Below are 23302 nucleotides of genomic sequence, written 5' to 3'. Positions count from 1 at the left end.
TTAAAAGGTAAAAGATGCAAATTCAGATGAGGAAACAAAGAAACTCCTCAGGGCAGCCTTGGCCCTTCCTTCGTGCTGTTGAGGGAAGTCCGTGTGAGGGGTGATGGCCAGGCCCATACGGCCACACCGCAGACCAGAGTCCACTGCCTGGCATTCTTTTCCATGGCGTTCCACTGTCCGGTCAAGGTAGATCCTTAACTCCCTCCTCGCAGTTCCCATGTGACTATTCGTTCTTTTTATTACATTCCCTCCAACGGACTGTTTGCACCATGTCCTAGCCGGGCGCCACTTTGCCGGCATTTATAAGAGCTGGTGTGGCATCAGGGGATGGCGGGCAATTTCACTTGGAAGTGTATTCCCACAAGCTCAGTGCAGGCCCCTGCTGTGGCCACAGACAAGAGACAGGCTTTCCTTTTGCCACTTTTCCTAATTATCCCTGCAGTTCTTGCAGGCTGGTTGAGAGAAACCTTGAGGCTGTTGCGTGGATCTCGCTCGCTCAGGGTCCTTCCCCGGCCCTTCCCCAGGTTGGCCTCCCCGCCCCCAGCCCCTCCCTTGCATATTAACCTGACATTGCATGGTACTCCCAGAACGGAGTGGCTTGCACCCGCTGAAACCTCTGATCCCAAACCCACTAGAGAGTTTGGCTTTTGGATTTTTGGCAAGAAAGCCTGTTGCCCATCAGGTCAGCATGAATAAAGATTTCTTTCTTCCTTTCTTTTTTTAAAATCAAGCATCAACTGACACTGCCCCCAGAGCTCGTTTTCTCAAGACAATTTAACCCCTTCTCCCAAGTACATTTATTTTCTATTCTGAACGCGCGCATTATTTTGTTTTTCTCTTTTCCTGTGAGACAACCAAGAAATCTACCCTATGTAAAATTTGAAAGCCAGATCAATTCTAAACTATCTTATCATTTTTAAAGTATGTTTATCCAGCTTTGTAGGAAGAATGAGCAGGCTGTTTGAAGGCCACATACTTTTCAAACCTTGGTTGCAACACGTTTGCCCCGTTTTGAAACTGTCTTTATCAGGCCGAGAAAACGAAAATCTATTTGACAAAGTGGCACTCTGGCCAGTTTATCTTGCAATATGGCTTTAGTTCACTGAGTCTATTGATTTCCTTAAATTAATGTTTACAGAATGCTACTGAATTTTGCTCAACAGAACATTGTTCTTTTGAAGGTTTACAAAAAAAAAATGATACAGACTGTTACTGCCATGTGTTCCTTTGCTTAGACGGAGGAAACATGGCGGAGCGGGGGGGTTCTTTTTTCGTTGTTTTGTTTTAAGGATAGCCTTGAACTCTAACCACTTCCTATAAGCATTTAGCCTTCACATATTTAAGTAGCAAAACACGTAAGTAGGAGGTGAGCCCACTCATAGGCCTAAAGCTGTGTGGGCATCACGCTAACCTAATCCCGTAAGGTCCCTGAAAGCTGAAACCACCTGGAGCATCAGAGTCAAAGAGACTTTAGTCTGAAGCCCAGTTGTGGCCGCAGAATCTTCCTCGGCCTCATTCAGTGTAGCGTCTGCAAGCAGTTTTGTAGCCGATGCTCCCTGAATAATTCCAGTCCTTTGAAACAGAGGTGCGAGCATCCTATTAAAATTTAAACGCCATGTAGCCATTTGGTAGGAACTCTTAAATACCACACCTTGCTCTTTGACTGTGGTGCTCAGTGCCTAATACACAAAACCTAGTCTCTGGAGTTGATTTTAAAATTGGCCTTTCCAGGGAAGCTTATGTGGCCGTTCAGCCCCTGACAGGATTCTAGTCACAATCATGAAATGACTGAAATAAAACTTGGGCAACACAAAGCAACTTTTCTCAATGTGTTGACTCGGCCAATAAAATCAGCCACATGAACCACCTCAAAGCATCTCTCAAGACACTGCTTTGCATACCCTTAATAATCACAGTGAAATGGCTCCTAGGAAGTGGATGGACTCCTCCTTAAGGTTCTAACCACCACCTTACATTTGGATACTGTTTTACACTTTGCAAAGCACATTCGTGCTTGTTTTCCCATCCAATCCTTCCCCATAATGAGAGGGCATTGGAACACAATCTCACCATTCCCTGCACCCTTTCTGCCCTTCTGAAGGGCCAGCTAGTCTGAGGCTGTACACACAGGATAAATGCGTGTGTGACTGCTAAGGGAGACCCCGTAGTCACAGCATCTTGCCACCATCTTTCATAGGTCCGCGATTCCCCTCTTCCACCTCTGGCAGGAGAATTCAGTGAGAGTGAGACAGTGGAGAGGAACAGCAATAACGTATCTGTTCTTCCCTTTTTGTCTGATAATCTCAGTGAGGAGTTACTAAAGCATCTGAGTTTATCCATTTAAGTCCACTCTGTCTGCAGTCTAAGTCCCCAGCTTGTGCCACTGCCGTCAGGAGATATGTCTCTCCTTGATCAATATTTACTTAACAAACATCAGGGATGGGAGAGTTTGTTTAGAGGAATCACGTGCACACTAGGGTGAATGAATGCTCGGGAAAGTACTTCAACTTTGTCTCCTTTCCTAGGATCTTGATGTTTGTGTGTGTGCACATGCACGCAGCCACGTACAGATGCCCTTTTTCTTTTTAACTTCTCCAAAGACACTTAGAAGTCGTCTAGAAAAATGCCTCACTGTATATGGTTAGTACATTATTTATCCCTTAAGAGAACTCACGACGTCAATTCAGTTTCAAAAATCCTGGCCCAAAGTTTGCTTTTCCTTTCGTGCTCCAGTACAGGTTAAACATTTTGGAAAGGCTCTTAGGATGAATTAGATGCACAAGCATCTTCCTTTGACCCCTTTCAGATGAGTGGAAGGGAAGAAAATGCAGATGGAAACAATAAAAGCGGTTTGATAGGGCAACTTTAACTATATACTACTGATGGCATTACATCTTTTTTTTAGAAAGCCCAAGGAGAAAAGTAGCTCTCGAGATTTTCAAAGCCTCTTACCCAGTTTTCGGAATCAGACGTGTTTAACTCTAATAATAAATACAAACACCACAGTGTTGAAGTTTAGAGATCGCTATTCTTTCAACTTCACTCAAACAATTGCTTGAAGGCTCAAGTCAGTGCCTTCAATGCAGTTGAGTTGGAGGCATCTGGGTCTAGTTTGAGGGGTTTTGTTTCTGTGTGGGTAGAGGCTGGGGGGGACTGTGGGGGTTATTTATTTATTTGATTTTGTGAATCGGAGTTGTAAAAGCCATCTGAAATATTCATGCAGAATTGTCTGAGAAGCCCGTTTCTGTTTTATTTACTGCACAGTAGACCAGCCACAGCGGATTAGTTCTACAATACCCGTAACAAAAGCCCAACAGCTGATGCATGTGATGTTAGGAGGTGACAAAACAGTTAAAGTATGCTGCTGGCTACAGGCAAGCAGTCAGCAGATGCAGACAAAAGGGTTTGTGACAAGAATAACTCTCTCTCCAAGGCGAGCAGTGAAGAGTATCCAAAATACCAGTACCCTTTTCTCCTTGACATGGTCTTCTTACAGTCAGCATTTTATTGCCCTTTTATAGTATTTTTTTTTTTAAATGGAGGAGGATGAAGAAAGAAAACCCACACACGCAAACTAATTCACCAGAATACTAGCCAGGATTTTACTTTCCCATCAGTTAGCCACTTCTGCCCATATATATGTTTCCTTTTCCATTTCCCCACTGAAGTTTGAAAAAAAAAAAATAGTTTAAAATATGAACCTAAAAGATGATCTCTCTTGATAAGATCGTAATCTACTGATTGATTAGCTTGATAAGCCATTTGAGCCATTGGTTATTGGGGAGGGGCCAGGGAGAGAGGTCAATGCCTGGTTTGTTTTCTGTCCATTTCAGCAAAGATCATTCCACTGATGAAATTAGGCCAGTGGACCAGTTTTTAAAGGGGATGGAGGATGGAAAGGCATCCACGGAGAGCTGTGAAAGGGGCAGGGTTTAGGTCCCCTGCAAGAGGCCGATGGACGAGCCTATGGATGTTTCAGAGGTGTGAAAAATCAGCTTCTCTATCTCCAGAAAATAGGAGAGGCTGTCTTCTTTTTAACCTTTGTAATTCCCCTTCTATTCTCTGTGACATTCATTCAGCTGCCAAGAGCGTTTGGCAAGGTTTGGGCCAGTGAGCACACTTCCAGTGACCGCTAACCTTGGTATGTCCTGACACTTATGATGAGTGTCTGCAGGACACAGAAGGCAGGCAGCCTGCTATGTCAGGCTTTTATTATGTACTGCAGAGGCTAGGGACAGTCAGTTTAATAAAACAAATCATCCTTGAAGGTAAAGCAACTGGGAAGAGGAGGAGGAAGACGGGGGGAAAATGTGTCTTTGCCACTCATTCTGATTAAAAAAAAAAAAAAAAAAGAACAGCAAAACAACCACCCACCCAACACACCGTGTGTGCGCGCGCCTGTGTGTGCGCGCGCCTGTGCGCACAAATGGGCAACTCAGGCACGGGCTGACAGACTTGAAAACATCCTCCCGTTTCTCCCGTTTCATCTAAGCCCACAGGGCCCTCATGTGCTCTGAGGAGACTCAAGTGCAAACAATTATGATGAAATGGGTGGATGCTGATAGCCAACCCCCTTGAAATGTATGAGTGCATTCAAGTACCTCCCCGCAGTTCTATTCTCCTCCAAATATCAAGTCAAGGAGAGGCAAGACCATTTGGGGTGAGGTTCCTATATTGGGACGCCTTTTATCAAAGCAAAGTTTCCACTCTCCTCTCCTGAAGAACACTCAGCACTGCAGCTCCCACAATAGCCTCAGAGTCCCAGCCAGAGACTTTGGAAGCCTTTTGTTTTTCCCCTGTGGCATGTCCAAAGGCATGGCCTTCCCTCCCCCTCCCAGTGGCCTGCATTGTCTTGCATTCCAGGGACTTGATTGACTGTTGCCACCTGATGCTGAGGAGATACTCTAGGGTTCATTCTGCAGATTGTTGGGTTCTATTAAAAGAAACCTAGATAAGGGATTACTTGTCACTAAGGGATTTTCTGCAGATGTTTATTAGTGATTGGAAATCCATTAGGTGTGAAGAGGTACTGAAAAAATATGGGCAACACCGTTCTCATAACCCTGAATTCTAAGATACCCAAAAAAAAAACATCAGAAAGGACTCCCCCGCCCCTTACTCTGTTAAATGCAGTTGGGGAAACTTCTGGCAGAGAGGTAAGGGTCTCTTTTTCATGGGTGATAGTTCTACCTGTGGATGGAATTCCTTGGCACTCAGATCAGTTGCTACCCATCAATTTACCTCTCTGGAGCCACCAAAAAAGATTAATTGCTCTAGTACTAGAGGGTCTCATTATAACTTTCTTTTACCTAGCCCAATCCATTGCATGAATATTGCCTCAAAGTAAGCAAGAAATTAGCAAACCATTTGCAAAGAATTCATCCCTTCCCAAACATAAACCAATAACCATAGTCTCCTCTTGGGAATCTTTTGTGTCATTTGCACTTATTTTGAAGTTACTAGCTCTTCCGTGGTTTTTCTAAACCACAGATCCACAACTTGTCAAGGTTTTGATGCCTCTTATAAGTAGGAAATTGCATTAAAAAGGAGCCAGCATGGTTTAATGCAAAGACACCTGGATAAGTTATTTCACATGAGTCTCTTCATCTCATAATTTCTTCATCTCATAGAATCTGTTTCTCCATCTATAAAATGAGTTCTGAGATCTATTTCAAGTCTTTAAATTCTGTTTTCTATCCTTACTTTAAAATTCCTTTTTTTATATAAGTATTTAGGGAGAAGATAAGTGTGACTCTAGAGCAGTGTAGAACAAAGCAGAAGGCAGGGTCTCATTATGAGCTGTTTATCAAAGATGATGCGAAAGAACTCTGTGAAGCATTGTGAGGGATACACAGAATAGAAGCCAGGACTTCTTCTCTAAAGACATCTTATGATAAATTCATTACAACTAGATATAAATAGGTGAAAAGTTAAATAACATCAGGACACAAATACAAAAGATGTTAAAGGATAACCCAAGATTACTGCCAAAAGAAATGAATGTTTAAAACAGGGTAAGACCCACTAAAAACCAGTAACCAGCATGGCGAATGATAAGGAATAACAGGATGGAGGCTGCACGCACCCCCAAAGAAATTACTTTGAGTTGTTCTCTCAGGCAAACCCTAGAACTACGCTTCTTCCCTCCTCCAGGGCTGATGCTATTCTAGATGCACCTCCCTCCTCTGACTGTCTTAAACATCAGCCCTGCTCCCTTGGCCCCTGGCTCTCCAGATCTCTTGGGGGTCCTTGGAGTGGGTGGGACTTCATCTGGAGTTGCTGCCGTACCCTCTGTCCCTATAGCTCTCCGCCAGGCCAGGCCGCATCCCCGAGTATTCAAGGAACATAGATCTGCATCGTGGATCTGTTGCCAATGGCCAGGAAGACCACTCTGATGATGTTTCTGTAGCATTTGGCTAACAGCTCCCGAACCTAGTAGTTAGAGCGGGTAGTTGCACTGCATAACTGCATAACTGTTCTCCAGCCAGAATCCCTCTCTCAATAATGCCCACTTGATAAAAGGATCATCTTTGGGAAAGAGGGAGGAGTACTCAAAAAGGCTGCTTAATGACTTTTTATTTAGTATAAGGTGACTAGGAGGGGTGATTGCTCTTCCAGGCCCTTCCCATCCCACAAATACTCATGTACATGTAGGAGGTTGGGGAGAAAATCATCAAAGTTCAGTTGAAAATGCAGATGAATTCTCAGCAGGGAATGGCCTTTGGGGTATATGAGTTTGCACATCCATGGGGGACAAGGTGATGTTTCCATGATTTTCCAGGCAGTGGTGGGGACTGTGTCCTAAGAAACTAGCCAATATCTTTGGGAGGGGCTTCTCAAGCTTTTCACTTTTTCTAGATTCTGATCAGCCCCAGATGGGGGCCCTTTTTTTGTGGGGTGTTATTAGGTTTCCTTCAAAGGACAAGTGACTTGCCATGGGATGCACTGAACTTCTTTGTCCAACTCCAAATATATAAGACAGGGATGTCTGGTATCTTTTTCGTTTTCTTTAACAGTTACTATCATTATAAAAAGGTCCACTGCACAAATTGAGAAAAGGTGTGGAGAAAGGGATCAAATGTGTTCAAAATGACAATCCCTCCCTTTTACTTTGGTGAGGGGTAAGTGTGAACCAAGATGAAAATATATACCTCTTGTATATGTGTAGACAGATCTGTCTACACATATAACTGCAGTGCATTTTACTTCTCATATGTCTGCACTTAACTGTAAAAATAAAACATTATTAATGTATAAGTACCCCACTAAAAGAAATCTACAGAGTGTCAGTGTGTATTTGGAAAATTATGAGTACATGGAATGATTCTGTGAATACATTTCCTTGTTGTGGGGAAAGACAGGCCATGCTTTACCATGTAACTTACAAAGAATACTGAATAAGTACATCAATAGCTATTCCTTTCCCTAGACAAGAGGTTAGACTATTAAATAAACAACTATTAATAAACAATTAATAAACACACACACAAAATACCCACATATATACTCACTGCTCTGGGAGAAAAGGATTAACAGATAGGGATTCTGAAAAGAATACTTGAAGAATGTTTATCTTAGAGTACAATGACTTTGAACAATTCCCTTAATTTCTCTGAGCCTCCATTTTCTCACTGTAAAATGGGGTTAATAATCACAGAGATGTTGGGGGAACTGAATGACATAATTCACACTCAGTACATAACACAGTGCCTGACACATAATAAGCAGTCCAAAAATGTGGGGTTTTATTATTGCTATCAGCTGCATAAATCACTCTCTCATGGAGCAATTCTAATCTCAAGGTAAAGTATTTTTCAATGTAGGATTTTAAGATTCAGTACAAATTTTGTATTTTGGGACTCAGTGTTAATATCATTATCTTACTCTTTTTTTTGTACATAGAGGACAGGCATACCTCAGAGATATTGCAGGTTCCATTCCAGACTACCGCAATAAAGCAAATGTCGCAATAAGGCGAGTCATAAAATTTTTTGATTTTCCAGTGCATATAAAAGTTATGTTTATACTATATTGTAGTCTATCAAGTGTGCAATAGCATTTTGTCTTAAAAAGTACATACCTTAATTAAAAATACTTAATTGCTAAAAATGCTAAGCATTATCTGAGCCTTGAGTTGCATCTTTTCGCAATAGTAACATCAAAGAGCACTGATCACATATAACCATGACAAATATAATATTAATGAAAAAGTTTGAAATATTTCGAGAATTACCAAAACGTGACACAGAGACATGAAGTGAGCAGACACTGTTGGAAAAATGGCGCCGATAGACTTGCTCCACACAGGGCTGCCACAAACCTGCAATTTGTAAAAAACGCACTATCTATGAAGCACAATAAAGCGAAGCAAAGCGCAATAAAACAAGGTATGCCTGCACTTTATAGTGCAGATTATTTTAATATACAATTTAACATCTGAGTCAACAATCCTCTGATACAAGCAGGAAACTAAGATTTTCGCTATCTTCATCTATAGTGTGGGTTTAGTTTAGTTTATATCAAAGGCCAATTATTATTCTACTTTTGAGAACACATTTTGTTTTCATAATGGAAATATGATTCAAATTCTGAACGATTAGGTGGAGACTTGCTTCTGGAATACACCTATTTAATGAAATGAGGAATCCCAGAGGTATGTCCCCTTTTTTCTACTCAGATATTCACAATGGGATCCCAGTTTTTCAGTAGTTCTGCATGTATCCTTTGCACAAGTCTTTTTCTAAAACTCTATAAAGCTGTCAACCCCACATTACAATGCTACTATATATAACGACTTTACATAAGAGAATAGAGGCCGGCCATTTTTAGAAAATGCAGGTGTCATGTAAGCCCCTTTCTGAAAGAAAGAACTTAGCTCAATTTCCTTTGAAGAACTGGAGACTTGAAACTGAAAACTTTATTAATGCCATTGTCTCCTTGTATCAGCAGGTTCCAGAGAGATTCCTGGAAGTTGCGCAGATCACATTACGGGAGTTTTTCAATGCCATTATCGCAGGCAAAGATGTTGATCCTTCCTGGAAGAAGGCTATATACAAGGTCATCTGCAAGCTGGATAGTGAAGTCCCTGAGATTTTCAAATCCCCAAACTGCCTACAAGAGCTGCTTCATGAGTAGAAATTTCAACAACTCTTTTCGAATGTATGAATAGTAGCAGTCCCCTTTGGATGTCCAAGTTATCCGTGTCTAGATTTTGATTTCATATATATGTGTATGGGAGGCATGGATGTGTTACAAAATCAGCTGGTAATTCCTCCTCATCATCTTTCTCTCATTTTCTTCTGTTTTCCATTGCAAGGGGATGGTTCTTTTCCTTCCGCCTTTAGTTTACTTTTGCCCAAGGCCCTTAACATTTGGAGACTTAAAATAGGGTTAATTTTCAGGGAAAAAGAATGTTGACGTGTGTAAAGTCTATATTAGCAAGGAAGGGCATTTTTAAAAGATGCTTCTGCTGGATTGATGGTTTATTGCGCATGGCGGTTGGCGGAGGGAGACCCGTGACACAACACTACTCTGTAGTTAGTGATGTGTCTCTTGTTTTTACTGCTGAGAAGGTCGGAAAGCTCAATGAAACCACTTGATAAACTTAAATATTTTGTTTGGTTTGAACTCAGTAAGTCGCTTTTTATCACACATTTAAAAATAATGCCGGTGGCAGATGAACAACTCACTTTTCAAAAGTACCCCAAAAGGCCAAATTTTAAAAAGAAACATAATCACTAACCGTCAAGTCTTTCCTAAGAGAAATGGCAAACACCACAAGCTAGTACCATTTTCTTTGGAGGCAAAGCAGTTTTGTACAAAACTGACTCTTTCAAAATGAGACTGGAAATTCATGTGATTTCTAGTCACCTCTCGAAATTTTGCAATAGGTTCTTCTTGGTAATAAGTGAGTATCATTCTTCATACAGAAAAACCCCTATAACGTGTTATCATTTTCTATTTATCTTGCTTCAGATACTAAAAGGCACATAAGTTTCAAATTTATTCTTTGCTCAACTTTGTTTATGTGGTTTAAAAGAATTATCATTTCTGTTTAATATTTAACACTTTTTTTTCCAAAAAACACTATTTTCCGAATTCCTTTCTATGGTAAGGAATAAAGGACATCCCAACTTGACCATAAAATTCCTGCCTACACTATAAGTTTGTTAACAGCTGCTAGCTGATGCGATCTTCCCCTCCTGAGAGGAGTACATATGAGAATGACCTATTTTCCTATACATTTCCACTCTACCCTGATGGATATTCAAAGTGGTGACAGTCTAATTTTTAAGTGTTTCTTCATTTTAGGTACAGCGTTTTAAAGAAATTGATACAGTCTCTTCTAATTCAGAAGCTAGTAATTGACCAAAACGTGAAGAGTGTATAGAATAGGAGAGTTTGGGAGTTAACCCAAAAGACACAATTTCAGCACACATAAGAAAGCTAGCTGCTATTTCATGCTTTCTTCAATGGTTCTCCTCTTTTTTCATTTTCTTTATTTTTTTTTCCAGTTTTTCAAAGGTGTACAAAGTCCCATACTTGCTTTTAAAAAGCCGTATGGCATTCACACTTGTTTTCTTAGATGGGTTTTGTGTGCAGATGCAGTAAGAATTCCTTTTTTTTTCTAATAGTGTTTTCCAGAACCCTCCCTCCCCTTTGGTAACTTGATCTACATCTCCTAAAGTGACAAAGTAAAAAAAAAAAAAAAAAAAAACAAACCTGGTATTTAGATCGTATACAACATAAATATCATTTTTTCTTTGATTTTTATAAAAATTACATTTGACTTTGGAGACTGCAGGTTGACCCATGTAACTAGGTGACCCAATCGCTGTAATTTAACATCATTTATAAATTCTGCTGATGGACAGGAATGTATGAAGGCAATTATTGTCAGCACAAAGCCTTAAAACCTGCTGACTTTAAGTTAAACGGCGTGGTCCTATGATGCCTGCGTCATTCAGGAGACACGGCCTCTTGCGGTGTGGACAGAGTGCAGTGGCCCGGGCGGGAACACCCTGGGCCTTGCTCTGCACCCACAGCCAAACACATGGCCCAGCTCGCAGGCTCCTACACAGAGCCATCAGAGCCAATTTGTTCTTGTTCTGGCTTGTTTGGGAAAAAAAAAAAAAAAGAAGTGTTCGGATAATCATCACATTGGAATAAAATGAAAACCAAAAAAAAAAAAAAAAAATCAAATCAGCACAAAGTAGGGAAGCAATCTCAACTTGTGGTCACGCTCTTTCGCCTTGCTTCACGCCCAAGAGTATGACATTCATTGTTCACATCAGTATAGAACTGGGTCTTTGCTCTTCCATGTAATTCACATCACCATTGTGTTGCCATTTGCAAGATAAAAGGCAAAACCGTAATGTCTTCACCTATAAAGATAGATTGCTAGTATCTTCCTGATCTGGGGCAAATTCAGTATTGATTCCAGAGGTATTTGAATTTTTAGTATTATTCTCCCCTGCCTTTCTAATTGAAATAGACAAATTAAGCAAAAATGTGTGTTCACAACCAAATGTTGATGCACTTATCTACAATAATATCCTCTCAATGTTCACTGAGGCATAGAAATTGTTTCAGAGTAGAAATTGCAGCGTGAGGAAAAACTCACCTCACTGTCCTGGAAACAGAACTCAATCATTTTGCTTTTAGGTGATTCTTTTCTCTTTCACCATCATAAAATCTTGTGCCTCCCAGTGCACTGGAAAATGACAAAAACCTATCTCTCAAAACTCCTATTTAACAAGTTTTCTTTAAGTCACCATCTTTCCAATCTTAGCTCAACTCTCACCAAGTGAAAATTGGCGACTTGGGAGAAAGTTCACTTTCTCTGGTGGGAGGGTGAAGGACTAGGGACAGTTTACACAGGGAAACAAAGTCTAAAGTCCATGTTGAAATACCACATTTCCACTTATTTTCTGCTAACCCTAAATTATTTTTGCATCTACACTTGAGGTTATAGTCTGTGCCTAGACCTAAATGCACCAGCGGGGGGATTTTTAAAAATCCTTCAAAATCCCAGTTTTTTCCCACAAGTACAATTGTTCTTGTGCCTTCTGTGGCTTTCGATTTCATCTTTTTGACTTTATTTCCAATTACTACAGCTGCAATAAACACTAGATTTTTTTTCTGGCTGTTTGACATAACGTTGATAGCTATGCATATTTTGTGTCTTTTTAAAACAAAGCAGGAGAATACGTTTTTGAAGAAGAGAATTTTTAGAACAGTTTGATACCGCAAATTATTTTTTCCTCAATTGTTTGAGCAGCATTCGAGTTTTGAAAATTCTTGTAGAGGCCAATTTTTTGTAACTGTGGTGCAAATCTTGTGTTTTCTTAGCCTAATGAAAAGTAGTATAGAAGCAATATTTCATACCATGTGCTATATATGTGTGTGCAGATGTGTGAACATAAAAACACATACACACATATACACACATGTAAAAATATACATATATATATGCGTGTGAAGTGGAAAGCTTACCTTTTCCTATCTAGATTTAAGGACCTATTTTAGGCATTTGTTATGTTTTGTGAAAAGAATGTTCTATTTGCAACAACAAAACATTTAATTCTTACTGTATCTCTGGCTGTTTAATGAGGACATTTCACTTTAAATGGTAAAACAACGTGGAAGATGGTAGAATGTAGTAATTATTTAAGGAAATGTTCACCCACATATTCCTGAAGTTTGCTTTGTGCCTCCAAGTATTATTTCATTAAAGTGTTTTATGTTTGCAGAATCTTTGTTGCTGTGCTAGGGATGTGGGTGAATATCATTTTTAAAAATTTTAAAAACAACAAAAAAAAAGCAAAACAAAAACACTAAAGCAAGAGGGGAACTTTTATAAAGCAATGTAAATATTTAACCTCATGGCTGTTGTTACGTAAGACATGAGATTTTAATAAATAACTACATTCTCACAACATCTGTTGAATTTATTAGGAACACTTCAGTGACTGTATAGACAGTTGAAAGCATTCTTGAAAATCCTGCTCTCTACTTTTAAAAGATAACAGTCTCTTTCATCAGATGTCAAGGGCAAGGGTAATGCAGTTTCTGTAAATTTATGAAATTTCTTTTCTATGTACATGAAGACATTTAGTACGTAACCTCCCTCCCCCCCCCAACACACATACATGCATACACATACAGGTTAATATTAAGTCATAAAGCTAAAAATTTGGGGGCTTTAAAAATAAGATGTCCCCCCAGAAGCAATCATAAATTCATCAAAGAAAAAGTGGTTTACAGACTCCCCTGAAAGAAGCAGTGTACATGTGAGGACAGAGCAGAATCTCTTTGCCATGTATATTATAGAATCTTCATTGGTGTGAATAGTACAAATGTTTCGTTCTGGTACAAACTCTGTGTTTGCAAATTACAAGAAGCATTGTTTTCGAAAAGCTCCCCTTAAAAGAACGTAACTGGTTTCTATGAGTAAGCAGTTACTGTATTGCACTTACATGTGATGTTGAAGGAAATGCAGTTTTGTTTTCTGTAGATCTGTTGGTTGTAAACCATCCATAAGACTAAAGCTAAAATGCTCATATTCAGAGCTGGGATCAAAACTGGTATTTAACCTTTGCATCTTCTTATAATCATCCTTCTAAGAATATAATGGAATCTGGAAGCATCTGGACTTTGAGTCTTTTCAACTGAGCCCTCTCTCAAACCTGACACCCCCGAAAATGCACAGACATGAACAGAAAAGGCAAACAGACTGGCCCTCTTCTGTGAAAATGGCTTCATTCTTTATTTTTAAAATATTCGAATATTCTCCATAGGTGGGAAAAGCAGTTTAAAATTGTATATTACCACTTCAAAATTAGAATTAGAAAAGCAAATGTATTTGGGGTTGGTCTCAGCAATACCCAGAAAAATCAAAGGTCCTGGCTTCCCCCAATATTGTCCCAGCCATTTCTCATATGTATATAGTATAAACCGTGACAAAACACTGCCTTTATATTATTTAGCAATATGTTGTAAATAGCATTATTAAGCTCTTTTTTTTTGTAATAAAGACCCTTTGATTTGAATATAGTACAATAACTGAACTGATAAAGTCAATTTTTGATTTTTTTTTTTAGCTAGAGGCAATTTCAATTGTGGATTTTTGTTGTTGTCTATTGTTCTGAAGACTTTGCATAATTTATTGGTTTAATTTATCCTAATTTATTTGATGAAGGTGTACAATTTTGTATTACCAAGGATGTACTGTAATATTAATTGATATGATTAAAAAAAAATGAGACTCCCTGTCCATATTAAAAAGTAAATAAAAAGGTGCAGTAGACAATTGATTTTAAAGTAAAAGTAAAAAATTTAGTTTGGCAGCTACTAAATTTTAAAACAGGAAAAAAAAAATAGTTGTGGGGGGAAGGGTGGGAAGGGGGTTTTACTTTGTGTGTTTAAGCTTTTGTATACTCTCCAAACTTTTACCTTTTGCTTTGTACCACTTAAAGGATACAGTAGTCCAATTGCCTTGTGTGCCTTCCATCTTCTCTTAAACTGAATGTATGTGCAGTATATATGCAAGCTTGTGCAAAATAAAATATACATTACAAGCTCAGTGCCGTTTGACTTTTTTTAAACATGTGACATTTAATTTTTGGACCTGTGTCCAGTTGTAGGACAGCAGGCTAGTTGTGACTGTAATATCAGTGATGGAGTTTTCCTTCCTCTCCCCACACTTGGCACTTTATTTTATTTATTTATTTATTTTTGGCCATGCAGCTTGCAGGATCTTAGTTCCCCAACCAGGGATTGAACCCGTGCCCTCGGCAGTGAAAGCGTAGAGTCCTAACCACTGAACTGCCAGGGAATTCCCTGGAGTTTTCTTTTTATTGCAATTCTTAATTATGTTGATACAAACCTAGGATCAATGCATGCAACTCCTAGAAATGATCTTTTTTATTTCAGATGTTTGTAGTAAATGGCTAGATTTCTGTCTGAAAACTCTTCTCACAGATTTAATTTTAGCCCTCAAAATTTAAAAACGACAAACATTTTGGTTCAAAACAATGTTGTGAGCTAAATTCAGTTCAACGATTGCTAATGTCTCATGATTTGAAGAACAAGGAAGGATGTTCCCCCAAATCACAGAATGGTAAATATATTATTTGAGATATGGGGAGTGAGAGCTTGTGCTGTTTCTACTTGGTTGAACTCAGAACTAAGTCCTAATGTAAATTCAAAACCTTTCTAAAGTGTTCCTTTAGACATGACTGGCAGCATGTTTCATACTAAGAACATTGGTTGTATGGCTTTTGAAATTTTTCTTTCTCTCTTTTGCTTTGGTTTAAAATCATGTCTCCTTTATCTTCAAATCAGGAGCATGAAGAATCAGCAGAACTCATTGACCCTATTAAATGTCATTCACAGCTGCACCTCCCTTTCCATCCACCATATTATTGTTCAGTGAGTCTTCATCTCTCAGATGCCTTCATTTGCTTTTCCCCTCAATGATGAAAACTTGGTATTTTGACTCTGTTGTCATGAGGGTGCTTAGAACCAATGCAATCTCGAAACTATTAAGTGCTAACAGTACTTTTCCACTTTCAGCTCTTTTTCTATCAATGGCACAAACTTAAATTCCAGTCTTCCTAACTAAATTGTGCAAAAGGGCATGCCTGTGTCCCTCGAGGCCAAAATATTTATTCCCTGATTGGAGAAAAAAGGGAATTCCCCCCAACTCCCTTCTACCTGCTCTTGAAAGGGAGAAGGCATTTGTGGTAATGTAATGACTTCCATCTTCTGATACTTATTTAACACCAATCTGCTTTAAATCAGATTGGATAATCCAGGTAGAGACTAAATCACTAAGAAGTTACAGCAGGTGGTAATGTTTTCTGAGAGGAGGTTTATTTAAAATGTTAGTTTCAAATCATTGCTTTTGTGACTCTAATTATCTGACGGCACTAGTCCAGAATAATATGTACCATCCTTCTTAACATTGATCTGAATTCTGATCACAAAACTTTTTCCACATATGTCTGTCTTGATGCCTGGCAGTATCCTTGCTATACTTGAAGGTATAAGTTTCACCAACTAATAGTAAAGAAAAGGTTAATTTTATTCATCGGTACCTCCATTTATCATCATAAATGATTTACAAGTTTTTCTTAAAGACTAACAGCTAAAGATCATCACATTTTTACAATTAATTTACTCACACATGCTAAGGTGAGGGATAGATGTCCCTGAATACAAGTCATAGGAAAACATCAAATATTTACTGTGTGTTACCAAGTTCTGGGGTCTATGAACACTCCTGAAGGCATAAAATACAAGGGAGGTATTTATAAAGGAAAAGAGCTCATACAATTTTAGAAAACAGCTGATATGATATCTAAGCAAAATGGTGAAAGATTACTAAAGAGATAAATGGTGCCACACATTCCCCCACGCCCCACAAGCAATATAACCCTTTGGAGGGAGGGTCAAGACTGTGGAGGAAAAAACCTAAAGGGTAACCTTTCTAACTAAAGGAAAATAAAGAGAGTACTGCTTTGGGTGTCAGAAGACCTTCCTCCAATCAATCCATTTCTAAAAATCTTTACGTGGCCTCCCTGGGACCCCAGGGCATGACACTTAACCCTTGAATGTCCAGGAGACTCAAAAGAATTATAAAAGGCTAAAGGATTCTTAGAATCAGTGCAACCACCATGTTGACTTTCTCCTAAGGATTTCTACATACCAAAAGAAAAAAAAAGTTAGTTAAAATGTTTTTGCTTCTCATAAGAAAGGGAATTTAAGTTGCAGGGCAAGACAAGGGCAAAATTCTGAAGTTGGCCAAGTGTGACTTTGGATCTTTTTCTCTCTGTTCACGATCTATTCTCCCTTCAGTAAGTGCCTCTGCCCCCTGCCAAGCATTTAATGCTCTCGTGTGGCCCCAGCCTTTCCTCTGTTCATGGGGACTGAGGCATCTACTAAAGGTAACATGAAGAAATCACTGACTTAGTGTGTTTCTCTTCCAGTGGTATAGGCATTAAAAAATACATGGTGCATTTTACATTTTCATATTAGGGCCAAGGACACCTGAGTGATTAGGGGCTGGAGGCCTTCCCCACCAAACACAAGGCCAGGTCCTTTGAGCAGTATCACTCATGGCTACACCTTGCCTGAATGCAGTGTCATCTGTCAAGGCGTCCTTCTTTTCTCTCTGCAGGACTTGTTTCCTGCCCATGGTCATAGAGTCCTTCCAAATGTCTCCAAAATCATTCAGAAGGAGGGACCCTTCTCCACTGGACATTGGTTTATTTTTCTGGTTAGAGAGGAAAATAACTAGTGCTAAAGAAATTTTAAAGAGAATATAACTCAGTGACTTTTGTTCCCGAGATCTCTAGGGTAATGTGTATTATCTCAGGGGCCACCAAATTGGGACCTCCTTTAACCAAAGGAGCTTTATCTTTATATTGGGGTGCAATAAAATGTTCATTTTTTAAAAAGGGTGTTCTCTGTTTAAAATAACAATGATCTCACCAGGTATAATAGAACAAATCTCTAAGTATGAATGTGAGTATTAAATTCAATAAGTAAGTTCTGTCAAACTTTCATTTAAAGAAGGGAGTTACACGAACTTATGGTTACCAGAGGGGAAGGGTGGGGAGGAGGGATAGATTGGGAGTTTGAGATTGACATGTACACACTGCTATATTTAAAATAGATAACCAACAAGGACCTACTGTATAGCACAGGGAACACTGCTCAATATTCTGTATTGAAATGGAAAAAGAATTGGGAAAAGAATTTGAAAAAGAATAGATACATGTATATGTATAACTGAATCACTTTGCTGTACACATGAAGCTGACACAACATTGTTAATCAACTATACTCCAATATAAAATAAAGGTTTAAAAAATATATGCTTACTGATAAAGTCAATCAATGAAAAAACAAACAAAAAAACCAAAATAATAAACGTGGGATCAACCCAATCTTCCACTTACAGATGAATTGATTAAAAAAATGTGGTATATACATACAATGGAATATTATTCAGCCTTAAAAAGGAAGAAAATTCTGACAGAAGCTGTAACATGGAAGCATCTTGAGGACATCATGCTAAGTGCAATAGGCCAGTCACAAAAAGACAAATGCTGTGTGATTCCACTTATATGAGGTTCTAAAAGCAGTCAAATTCAAAGAGTCAGAAAATAGGATGGTGGTTGCCAGGGGGTAAGAGAAGGGAATGGGCAGCTATTGTTTAAGGGGTATGGGGTTTTAAATGGGGAAGATGAAAAAGTTCCAGAGGTGGATAATGGTGATGGTTGCAGAACCATGTGAATGTACTTATTGCCACTGAATTGTACACTTAAGAATGGCTAAAAACATAAATTTTATTTTATGTATATTTTACAATATAACAATAAACATTTTTTAAAAAGGTAAAACAAAATAAAGAAAGGAGTGCTCTGCTAAACAACAACACAATACTCATTGGGTAGAGTGAGAGATCTTTAAGGATGAATGTGAAAATTAAAACAGTACTTTCTGTGAGTTCTAGCAAACCTTCAAAAAAAGAGATTATTTTTATACTATAGAAACAGCACAGAGCCTGCCTGACACATGGGTTTTTTGCCGAATCACCACTAGTTCCCTTTCTTCTCCCACAGCCGGTGGCTTTTGTCATCTTGCCATATTGTTTCAAATTGCGATCTAAGAACTACACCCAGATCCATGGCAGCTTCCCAGGACATTCAAATTTTGAAGAACACAGACCGTTCTCCAGGAACTGAAAGTTTCTTCCCATGCCTCCTGTTTCCTGGGGCCCTTGCCCTCAGCCTCAGGCCTATAGCTGCTGTAGCCCCACCTGCAGGCAGCCATGCTTGGGTAGGCCCCAGAATAGGAGTGGAGCAGCTTAGAAAGATTAAGGTGGCACAGTAAGCTGAAACAATCACAAAGGCTGCCTCTACCCTGGCAAAGGGGAGGGTATTATTTGCAAAGCCCCCTGATGGGTGGCCCAGGTGCCAGCTAGACAGGCTCAGGAGATAGCTTGGCAGCCACCCTGGAAAAAATGCCTGTGTCTCTGCAAATAAATCCGCCAGTGGAGAAAGCACTGGGTTTTCCCCAGTGCTTGTGCAAACAGTACTCTGTGCTTTGCCGGTATTGGAAATTCCTTGGTGTGAGTAGCTCTAGACCATGAAAATCGGAGCTATGGATTTCTTGTCATTGTTGTTACCCTTGACCTGTTGGGAAATAATTTCAAAAATCAATAGTCCTATTTCCAATTATTCACAACATGAAAATTGTTGGTAACCAGAAGAAACATTTTCTCTAAATCCCTGTTCACTGCTCAGCAACTGACAGTGAGCAAGAGAGTCTTGAAGTCTGACACAGAGGAAAGTTAATGATCATGCACCCAAGCATGGCGTGGGCATGTGCATCTGAGTATGGGTATCTGCGTTCTAGAAAAAATTAGGAATAATATATAGATTACCAACTGAGTATTATTTATATATTTTCCCCACTCGATATCCAAGAATTTGTAGAATCAACATTATGGTTAGATATGTGAAAAATCTCAGTGAAGTGGATGCATCTCTAAGCAAAATGAAGGTATCAAAATTTACACTAGAGGTAAAAAATTTTAATAGAACCGAGATCCTAAAAGAAATTGAAAAAAACTGTCCAAAAACAATACAAAAACAAATACAATCTCCTCTCCTCCAAAGGCACCCGGCCTCATAGGTTTATGGGTGAATTTTATTCAATATTTAAAAATATTGGATAAACAGCTCAGACACCTACATATATACATATATATATATCCCAATTTTTTTTATGAAGTCCACATTTATTAATACAATTGCAAAAATCCTAAGTAAATTCCAATCCACCAGTATAGTAAAATTAAAATACTATACTATACTATAAACAAGCAGGGCTTGTAATGAAACTGAGATGAAGGAAGACCCAGATTTACTGATTTTCTGGGTGAAAAACAGGAAAAAGTTTACTGATATGCTGATTTGTTTTTTCTACCTTCTAATGACAATGGAAACAAATATATCTTATTGGGGCTGTCAGCTAATTTTTTCTTTTACTAGGGCCAAGTAGCCTTTGCTCTTTCAGCCACTTTAGTTTGCCAGGTTGCCTAATTCAGAGGCCGTGTCTCATTTTAATATGTCTTTTTGGAACTCCGAGTCTTTAAAAAAGTCAGATTCATCTAGTAGAGCTTTAAGGATTTCCCTCAATAATTTTTTTTTAAAAAGAATAAAAAAAGGAAAAGAAATCCAGAGAAGTAATGCTAATTAAAGATAGGCTATTTCTTCTACATAAAAGGAATCATGACTTTTTCATTTTCTGGAATATTGACTTAAAATTAGAGCCTATTTGTTTATATTATGAGAGGAAAGGATAAGATACCAGGCTCTAAAGAAGTATTGACTTGGCCAGCACTGACCCCAGGCCATCTGGTGAAGCTTACGAGAGTTGCCATTGCTTAGAACTTTGGAAAGGGATGTGGCAATATCCTTAATTTTTTTAAACGTACATGTTTTTGCCTCATCAGCTCCACATCTAGCAATCAACCTTATGGGAATAACTGAATGCATAAGCAGACAGGAATCACAAAAGCACATATTCAGTTAGGTTAAAACTAACCTAACTGTGTGATTTTTTTTTTTTTCTATAACTCAACTTAATCTCTTCCTCAAGCTCCTTTTTTGTCTGATGGTAGAAAATAATCTAGTCACTTTCAGATGTGCTCAACCTTTTCAGACGAAGTTCCATCCCTTTCTGCTGCTTTCCCTTAGGATGGCATCTAAGCTCTTGGGTATTAGCAAGGAGAAGGAGGCTTCTGGTTGTTGGCTGATGTTTAATAGTGCCAGGTCCTCTGATCCTTGAGCAAGGAGTCCTGAGACTTCTGATTCCAAGGCATCATCAGGCCACCAGCCTTTGTTTGCTAACATGGCTATTACTGCATTGGGCTTCTGGCCTGCAGGGTTCATACCACTTTCCACTAAGGCATCTTCAGGCCTTCACTGGCTCACTTTCTTCCCCATTATATTTCCGTCAGGGCTCTGGAAACAGGGATGTTGGACTCTTTTCTCAAGTCACTCTGAGGTCTATGCTCTCTGCCCCTGGCACTCATATAGTCTCTACCCTATGGAGCCACAGTATGTTGGCCCAGGGCATTTCTTCATGGCTACTATATTCTAGGTGCAAGGCAGCACATAGATACAAATCCCTTCTTCTACACTCCAAACGTACTTGGCTGTTCTGTCACCTCCACCCAAACCCCAGGCTCAGCCCAGGACAGAAGTTGCAGGACCCCTTTGTAGGGAAAGGGTCTGATTAAATCCCTCTTATCTTAGCCATTTTGTCCCCTAGACTAGGAAAACTTCTTCCAACCAGTGAAGGTGGGCCAGGCTGGCTCCTCATCTGTTATCACTCTGTTCTTTGTTGAGGATGAAGCTTTATGCCTTGATTCCTTTGACTTAACTTTTGAGACTAAAAACACTCTTTTCTATCACAAAAAAAGTTAGGCTCTGGAAAATTAAAAGCCTTAACTTTCAAGACTATTGTCTCAACACTGAGTTTTAAAACCCTATTTTAAAATTCAAAAGTCAAAACCTTGATTCTTTGTTCTCTGCATTTGCTCCATGAATCCCTTCTAGAAGCAGTGCTTGCCCATGACTGAATGAGGACAAGTCACAGATACTGGTTTGCAGCTGGGAGGACCTCAGTTAAAATGTCTAAATTTTATGTGACATGTTCAGAAATGTGCATTGCAGGATTGTATGTAATAATAGAAAATGGTAGACAAACTAAATATCCATCACAAGCTGAATTGTTAAAATGAATTGTGTTACTTTATGCCTCTTTCAGCTGAACTTAACTTGGGTAGAACTGACCCCAAGAATACCTGTTTCCCTAATATGTCATCACAGCCACACAAAAATTATATCTGGCTTTTCCAAAGCTTTATTTGTGCTTTCAGTTGTAAGATTTATATTTTGATTCCATGGCCTATGGAATATTATGCAGCCACTAAAAATCTGAGGATGAGCGGTAGCTATGTAGTGAAATGGAAAGTTTCCACAATACGTTCTTGAGTTTTACAAATAAATGTAAGAGTATGTCATATAACATGACTCCACTTTGGTATTTTTTTTCAGCTGATATATCTATCTATATCTACAAAGCTCATGCACGCTTGTGTATGGGCACACACACACATACACACACCACCACCACAGTAAATGCTACTTTTGAGGACTAGAAATGGGCAAGGAAGCATTTAGGTGAGGGGGTAATTGTCACATTTACTTTATACATTTCTGTAATGTTGGAGTTTTTTTTAGTGAGCAAGCACAACTTTTGTTTGTAAGGGGCCTACATACCAAGACAAAAGCAAAGAGGGAAAGTGCGCCCTTCACTTCAGAGGGGAATCAAGGTCCTGCCCTGGATGGATGCATCCCCTGTCTTGTCTTGCTCTCCAGTGGGCAGTCTGCACTGCCCAGCTGGCCTCAGGTGTCACGGACTCCTGAAGAAAGTAGGAGGCACAGAGCTAGATGGACCTGCCTCTGAAGCTTAATCCATGACTTGTTAGGTTTTTAGTCTTTTTGAATCACCATTCTTTCTTTCATAAAATAACACCTACCTCTCAAACTGAGGAGTAAAAGAGATGTGTTGTGTGAAGTGCCTGGTATGGAATGTGCTCCTAAACAGTAGGAGGAGGAGAAAGTCAGGTAGGAAGATGTACTGGTAACCTTGGGGAGTGGGAGCCATGATTGTCCCCACAGGGTGGTTATTGACATGGTAATGCACCATTGGTGGCTTATTCCTTTTTCTTTTTTCTTTTTTTCCTTCAACTTAGCAGCCCAGATCCACCCTAATTGAGCATCTGGAAAAGGAAACAAGCAGGGTACACACACAGGAGTGAGCTCTGCACTGTCCTCAAAATGAGCCATCTCCAGGTGGTATGTAGGTGTGGGTGTTATAGATGGGAGGCAGGCGTCAAATACACCCAAAGCATATGCTGTGTTTTGCTTGGATCCGTGTGATAATGGGTTTGCAGTTCCCTACCACGTATGAGGAAGAAGTAAGGAAAGAGACAGGGGAACTTTATTTAGGAAGACCAGAGTTTAGGGTGAGTGATCAGAAAAGATATTAACTTATGAAACAGATGGCAAAAAATCATCCTATAAGTCTGGGTACAGGGCAAAATAGGGCAACAGAGAGGATGGTAAACAATGCCCATTCAGACATCAAAACTTGCTCTGGACTTAGTGAGATGTGATGCTTACACTTCCGGGAAATGGAGACTAGGGCAGAGCGG

At 39.3% G+C, this 23302-nt stretch overlaps 1 protein-coding gene across 6 annotated transcripts in view; it reads left to right on the top strand.

Moving 5' to 3' along the window:
* The window catches only part of PROX1 (prospero homeobox 1), a 53491-nt gene extending 38907 nt beyond the window's left edge, over nt 1–14584 (top strand). For 5 of the 6 annotated variants that reach the window (XM_059938138.1, XM_059938146.1, XM_059938165.1 and 2 more), the window contains one exon: nt 8947–14584. In XM_059938138.1, the coding sequence (XP_059794121.1) occupies nt 8947–9135 (189 nt within the window). In that variant the 3' untranslated portion in view covers nt 9136–14584. The remainder of the gene's footprint in view (nt 1–8946) is intronic. The other variant, XM_059938126.1, reaches the window with a different exon arrangement.
* The last annotated feature ends 8718 nt before the right edge of the window (nt 14585–23302 follow it).

Source organism: Balaenoptera ricei, chromosome 1, assembly GCF_028023285.1.
Source record: "Balaenoptera ricei isolate mBalRic1 chromosome 1, mBalRic1.hap2, whole genome shotgun sequence".
Classification (NCBI taxonomy): Eukaryota; Metazoa; Chordata; class Mammalia; order Artiodactyla; family Balaenopteridae; genus Balaenoptera; species Balaenoptera ricei.
Note: the sequence above shows the minus strand (reverse complement) of the source record. Positions and strands in the feature narration are given on the sequence as shown.